The following is a 6,604-nucleotide window of genomic DNA, read 5'->3' as shown; positions in this document are numbered from 1 at the left end:
TAGAAGTTACAAGGGAGTGGTGATCAATGAGGGAGGAAGCAATCAAGAAGGTGAGAAGGATGTCAAAAGTATCAAGGAAAGGGGTAAAGGAAAGATGTATGAGGAGCAAGACACGAAATGGGAGAGGGTGACTGATCGTGGAAACAAAAGACCATATTCAAACCGGTCTCACAACAAAAGTGAGGAAGGGAGTTGCAGATGCCGGAGTTCTCGCTGGGAACAATCAAGAAGGCCATCTGAAGAGGAAGAATTCGATACGCCCGACCTTCACGAGGGGAAAAAGTCCATTAAGAGGGGAAAGAAGTCTGTTTGGAAGGTAGAGAAGACACACGTGAAGAAGGAGAAATACGGATAGATGGAGAGGACAAGATTACTGTGCATCAGGAAGAGGAAAAAAACTTAGGATCAAACAGCAATGCAAGTCTTACGAAGGGAGTTACTCCACTGTTAGGCGACCAACGTGACTCTACTAAGGTAACTACGACTTTAGGAGATATGGGGAATGGTTTGATACTGGCTAGTGAATCTTTAGGTGATGTAACCACAACTCTAGAACAATATGGAGGAACAAATGTAGGGGTGGAATGGTCTCAAAATGAGGATGGAATGGAATTAGGTGAGGATGATCATAATTGGAAAGAGTCTGATGAGATATTGGAATTTGAGGATGAATTTCAGGATCTTACGGATGGTGAGGATAAGATAATGACTCAGGAGGGAGCTACGGAAGCGACTGAAGAAAATGCGCTTGTCAGAGATACAGCCGACACAGAGGCACCTGCAATGGAGAAGAAAGTTGCTCCCCGTAAACCACTATTTTCAGGGAATGTTGGTGTCCATACAAAGAAGTTTACTCAAGTCCTAATGTCGCCGCGCGTAAATGTGTAGCTCCAAGCAGACTGGCCGGAAGGGAGGAGGAGGCGGAGGTGCTAAGAAGATGGAAGACAAGGGTCCCTTAAACCCTAAACAACTTCCTAAACCTTAAGCTTTATGGATAGAGTTGTCTATTAGATTTATAATGGGATTGCGGGAGGTTTTTTATTTATGGTATTACTAAAATAAGCTCTACGAGTATCTTTTCTTTTTGGAATACTTTGATTTTGGGAGGGTTCTCAATTTGGTCTGGTCTGTTTGTTTCTTAAGGTTATGGAATAAAAATGGTTGCTTTGGTTATTGGTATTGGATCAAATGTGCAACTGGATATGATTGCAGTACTAGTTCTTTTGTTCGGGAAATAGACTGCTTCACGCGCATAGTTTTCAGAAGGTATGATAAGGAATTAGAATGGTTTTGGTCTATTGGTATTGGACAGCGAGGCTCTATTGCACAAGTTCAATTGTTCTGGCTGGTCTCCTCAAACCAGTTACGAAACAGCTTTATGCATGGAGTTAGACTTGCAGACAACCGTGAAGACGTAGAAGACGATATGGCCCAGAGCATATGCGATTAGACATATACGGAATCTTTACTATATGGGGAATAACCCTTTTTATTATAATAGTGGTGTTCGTTTGGTTGCCGCAGCTTTTTGAGTCTGCGTCTGTTCGTTTTGGTGTTGTTCGTTTTTCAGACTCAGACGCAGCTTGTTGTTCGTTTCGAAGACGCAGAACATTGACGCAGACGCTGGACGCAGACGCAAGAAATTGATTTATTGCTGTTCGTTTGGCAGACGCTGCGACTATTTGATTTTGTTTATATTTTAATTTTATAAATTTGGAAAATTGTATTTTAAATAAATAAAATGTAGTTTGAATTTGTAAAATTATATTTTAAATAAAGAAATGTAGTTTACATATATTTACATGCATCAAAATATTATATTTAATTGATAATAAATTTTTAGTCAACTATACAAATTAACAACATTTTATCATAAATTAAAGAAAAAATAATATATCAAAATATTTATCACAAAAAACAAGCTAAATAATACATAGTCTTAAATAAATAAAACAAATATTTCAATATCACATAGAAATGATAATCAAAGTTATAAGCAAAGAAAAACCAAGTCACTAACTTAAACATTTAATACGGTAAACGACCTCTACCATATTCATCTGTGATGTTCTTACGCAAAGCTTCCATCGCTCTATCACCAGTCGGCTCATATACAGTATGTCCACCACAACCACCATCATCATCATCTTCTTCTTCATCACTGTCACTATCAGCTTCTTCTCCTTCTGCTTCTCCATCATCATCACTTTGCCATTGTACAAAAATCATGATCTTCCCGATGCGAATCACGTATGAAGTTGTGTAGCGCCATCGTCGCTGTCACGAGCTTAATCCACTTGACCAGACAATACTTTGGATGCTTATGATCCAAAATCCTCCATTTTGCTTTCCGTACTCCAAATGTCCTCTCAATCACCGATTGCAATCCTGAATGCTTTCGGTTGAACAACTCTCGTGCACTAACAGGTGGTCCTCCTCTAGCAAACTGACCAAGATGATATCGCATACTACGATGCGGACCAAGATACCCCGTCCTGGTCGGATATCCCGAGTCAACTAGATAATACTTTCCAGGAGGAGGATGTGGAAAAGAAGCCTCATTCCTCGCACAATGAGTCAAAACCTTTGTATCATGTGCTCTACCAGGTACACGAGATATGCGTATATAACTTCATGTCGAAGTTACATATAGAAAGAACATTCATTGTAGGATCTTGCTTTCTACCTTTATATGCTTCTGCATTGTGACTTGGAGGGCGAACCGGCACATGAGTTCCATCGAGTGCTCCAACACAATCTCTGAAATGAGGCCAATACCGATCATCATTCCTCAAAACCGGGACTCACTCTTCCAAACTCGCCTTCTTGTGGTCTTAATGTATCCTCCGCAAACTTCAGAATAGCACTCAAAACATCATCAAGCTTCCGTTGGACCGTATCCAATGATCTTTGATACCTTGCAGCAATATCCCGCTTCGTCTTATCTTGACCAACAGTCTCGAGAAACATCGCCACAGATTCCTCAAGGTAGACATGGTGAGTCTCTTTCAATCCATATCGCTCAGCTAGCATCTTGCACAAAGCTTTAAAATTCTTTTGGTTCATTCGAAGAATGTCATAACATTGCTGATCAGATTCATACATAAGTTGTTGAACATGTCGCCATCCTGCTCCTCGATCTGTTCTATGACTCAATCTCTCAGTAATAGGCACATCAAGCAAACCAAGTTCATCATCATAATCACCATCCTCATCTTCCAACATCCATTTTCAAGCATCTACAAAACCATTTAAAATAAAACCATAAGTAGTATAATACACGTGATCTGAACTGAGACATAATGCATATTCGTAAAGACATATCTGAGACATATAAATGACCAATCTGGTCGTTTCCAATCTGGTCGTTTGCAATCTGATGGTCGTTTGCAAGACCACAAAACATAGATATCAAGTTCAAGACCACAAAACAGACCTTTAAAACTACACACACGACATGTATATATATTTAACACACACGACATGTATATATATTTAACACAGGCGACATGAGTTCAAGGAACAGACCAATCACACAGACCAATCACATGTTTATATAAGTTAAACCAAAAATTCATTCTCAAAGTGCTGAACCAAATCAAGACACAAGAAGAGTAGAAGTGAAGTATTTTCTCAGCTAAGTCATCTGTTCCCAAACATATAAACAAAGACATGATCATAACTGATTTGTATATAAAACGTAAATCAAGTTCCATATATATATAAAGGCCACAAAAGGCAGAGTTTCATACAAAGATCAGATCACAAAATACTAGTTCCAGCAAGATCACAAATAATCCTAAACTCTCATACTAGTTCCAACAAGATCACAAAATAATCCTAAGCTCCATACTAGTTCAGCAAGATCACAAAATAATCCTAAGCTCCATACTAGTCAATCATCACGTTTGATCTTAGTCCTAAGCTCTAGAAACTTAATCTTCGCTTCATCCGTCTTCATTGTTATAAAGGCCCTTCGACTCCTTCATTATCTATAAGATGTTCCATTGCTGCTTCATATAATGGAGACCACTCTCTCACTCCAGGCAATGCGTACAGTATCTCTAACACATTCTCAACACTAGAGGCTTCTTGACGCTCCAACATCCGTTCCGCTATCCTATTCTTCACCTCCAGAGCTGCAGTCCGTTTGTCACAAGCTTCTACAACCAGATCTTTCTTTACGCTTTCTTTGGCTCTTGAACTTCCGGAATGAGGTCTGAGCCGCTGGCTGAGTTTGGCGTTGTGTTTCTGTCTGAGCTTGTGGCTGAGTTTCTGTCCCAAATGCTTGAGTCTCTTCTCCTGGCTGAGAATCAGCTTCATCACCATCATCTCCACCCACTCTAGAATTCAAACTTGCTTCTCCATGTTGAGCGCTCCATCCTTCAGCTCCAGTTACAACTACACCACGAAATTCTTCTTCAAACAAATCCATATTAGCAATCTCTTTGCATATGGATTTTCTAATCCCAGGACACTCCTATATAACATAAAAAGAAACAGAAGTCAGTAGAAGAAGTAGTAGATCAGATCAGTAGCAGATATAAACATGGAAACTTGAATAAATCATGTCTTAAAAATACACAGAAGAGATATAAGCGAAACTGACCTTTTCACGTTCATTCCACCAATCATCTGACATATCAATCCTTCCCATGTCATCAAACCCAGGCCCTGTCCTATTCTGAAGCAACTTCTTAAACTTAGTGTATCTTCCTACTGGTGTCGTATTGTTCTTGAAAGGCGGCACAAGTGTCATATCCTTTCTTAAACTTCGCTTCAAAAGCCTCTATGATGTTCTGTTTCCCTATTTTATTCATAGATGTACTCGTTCTATTTCCCTTTTTTCTCTCTTCAGCGTAAAGTTGGAAAAAAAAACCGGGTTTCCTCAGGAGGCCAATTCTAAAAACACACAAAATTAAGAAATAAGCATAAAAAAAAACAAGCAGACACAGACCCTAAAGCATACGACCTAAAGATTCCGTATTACGACCTAAAGCATAAAACCTAAAGACATAATACGACCATTCCATACATATAACAAGCAAGAGTAGTGTGAGAGAGCCTTACATCTTTTGCCATCTTAAAAAGTGAGAGGAACAGTGGTAGAGAGTGAGCTTGAGAGTGTGAGCTTGAGACACACAGACACAGCCTGAGATGCTATGGAGAAAGCCTGAGACAAAGCAAACACACAACACATTCATAACCTCTCTACAGTTTCATCAAAAGACACAAGAAATCATTTAAAACAGTTCAAACTTAATACAGACCAACTCTAAGCATCAATACCAACACTTGTTTATATTTTTCTCAACTAATCAGTAGCCACAGTATTATTTATAATAAACAAAAAAACAAATTAATTCTATCAAACACTGGCGCAATAAACAAGTTTTCCCAGAGCAACCAAACAACTATTAAAGCTCAGTACAAGTTAAGCATAGCATAGAGGTTCACTACCAGCTGAATGGGGTGAGAAAGGAAGGAAGATACTGCTAGCATCAAGCATTAAAGGTATCTTAAGTGCGGACTGAAAATTCTAAAACTTAAAAGGTTTCTTTCCCAAATGTTTCTCAATATTTGTTCTCAAAATCTGTAACACCCTACAATTCAGACAAAAAAAGGGAAAAAATGAGAAGATTTCATTTACCAGGGATAGCATACTCAAATGCTCCAGGATTGCATCGTAGAACTTGGTCATATAACTGAAAAGGCTCCTCAGAGTACAATTGAGCTCCTTAGCCTCGTTTCTAAGATCTCTGCAAAATAAATCACAGAGAAATAAGTTGGTGAGCTCTACATTCTACAATCACGAATAGAACTTCACCTTGGCACATTCTCATCAAACCTAAAAAGAAGCCAAGCTACGCTAGTGCAGAGAGATCATTTTACCCACACAACTACTCTACCACGCATTTGAGGGAAAGAAGCACAATCTAAATCTCAGAGATACTTAATCAAGAGCCAATACATGAAGACGTAAACTTCTCTAATCATCAAAGCAACAAGAGCCAACGAAAACAACATATGATTCATTGCTTTTCATAAATTATCTGATCTGATAGCTTCTAAATTCAGATGCGAACACAGTCAACACACAAAACAATATTTTTCTCAACACAAACGGACATAGCTCAGGACGTAAGCTTTTCAGGTTTAACACTCTGAGGCAACTTTGCCTGTCCGAGTCATAAATAATAGGCAGAAACACAAGAAGACAAGAGAAGTAGAAAGCCATATATAAAGCAAACACACAACTTCAGATTCTATACGAGGATGATAGCTACAGTGACGAACCTTAAGAAGCTTCGGAGAGCTTGAGAGAAGCTTGAGACAAGAGGCTGAACACAGAACACACTTATTTGCCGCAAATGCTGAAAAAAAAAACACAACACAACACACTTATAATCGATGCTTGAAACCAAAATGCTTTAGAACAGAGAATTTTTTTTTTTTTTTTTTTAGAACAGAGACAATTACCTGAACGAGAAGCTATGGAGAAGAGAGAGCTTTGAGATGAGATGCCATGGAGAAGAGAGCTTCGAGATGAGATGAGCTGGGTTCGAGATGGAGAGATGGAGAGAGAGAGTCGGGTTCGAGATCG

The 6,604-nt window shown here is 38.9% G+C and overlaps 3 protein-coding genes and 1 long non-coding RNA gene across 4 annotated transcripts; 1 reads left to right on the top strand and 3 right to left on the bottom strand.

Moving 5' to 3' along the window:
- Positions 1-94: 94 nt before the first annotated feature.
- Positions 95-1,795, top strand: LOC125602574. The gene is made up of 3 exons (XM_048774144.1): positions 95-179; positions 293-474; positions 679-1,795. The coding sequence occupies exons 1-3, from the start codon at positions 95-97 to the stop codon at positions 886-888; spliced, it is 477 nt and encodes a 158-aa protein (XP_048630101.1). The 3' UTR covers positions 889-1,795.
- A 989-nt stretch (positions 1,796-2,784) lies between these two features.
- LOC125602573 lies at positions 2,785-3,225 on the bottom strand. The gene has a single exon (XM_048774143.1). It carries the CDS (start codon positions 3,223-3,225, stop codon positions 2,785-2,787), a length of 441 nt encoding a protein of 146 aa, XP_048630100.1.
- Positions 3,226-3,963: 738 nt separating this feature from the next.
- Positions 3,964-4,721, bottom strand: LOC125602572. Its single transcript, XM_048774142.1, has 3 exons — positions 4,610-4,721; positions 4,186-4,480; positions 3,964-4,139 (listed from the first exon to the last, which is right to left on the bottom strand). The coding sequence occupies exons 1-3, from the start codon at positions 4,655-4,657 to the stop codon at positions 3,964-3,966; spliced, it is 519 nt and encodes a 172-aa protein (XP_048630099.1). The 5' UTR covers positions 4,658-4,721.
- Positions 4,722-5,724: 1,003 nt separating this feature from the next.
- LOC125602571 lies at positions 5,725-6,604 on the bottom strand. Its single transcript, XR_007334926.1, has 3 exons — positions 6,481-6,604; positions 6,298-6,374; positions 5,725-5,759 (listed from the first exon to the last, which is right to left on the bottom strand). It is a non-coding gene; the product is annotated as an uncharacterized LOC125602571 (long non-coding RNA).

Source organism: Brassica napus, unplaced genomic scaffold (assembly GCF_020379485.1).
Source record: "Brassica napus cultivar Da-Ae unplaced genomic scaffold, Da-Ae ScsIHWf_2908;HRSCAF=3693, whole genome shotgun sequence".
NCBI classification, from domain to species: domain Eukaryota; kingdom Viridiplantae; phylum Streptophyta; class Magnoliopsida; order Brassicales; family Brassicaceae; genus Brassica; species Brassica napus.
This window is presented reverse-complemented; position numbering and strand designations above follow the sequence as displayed.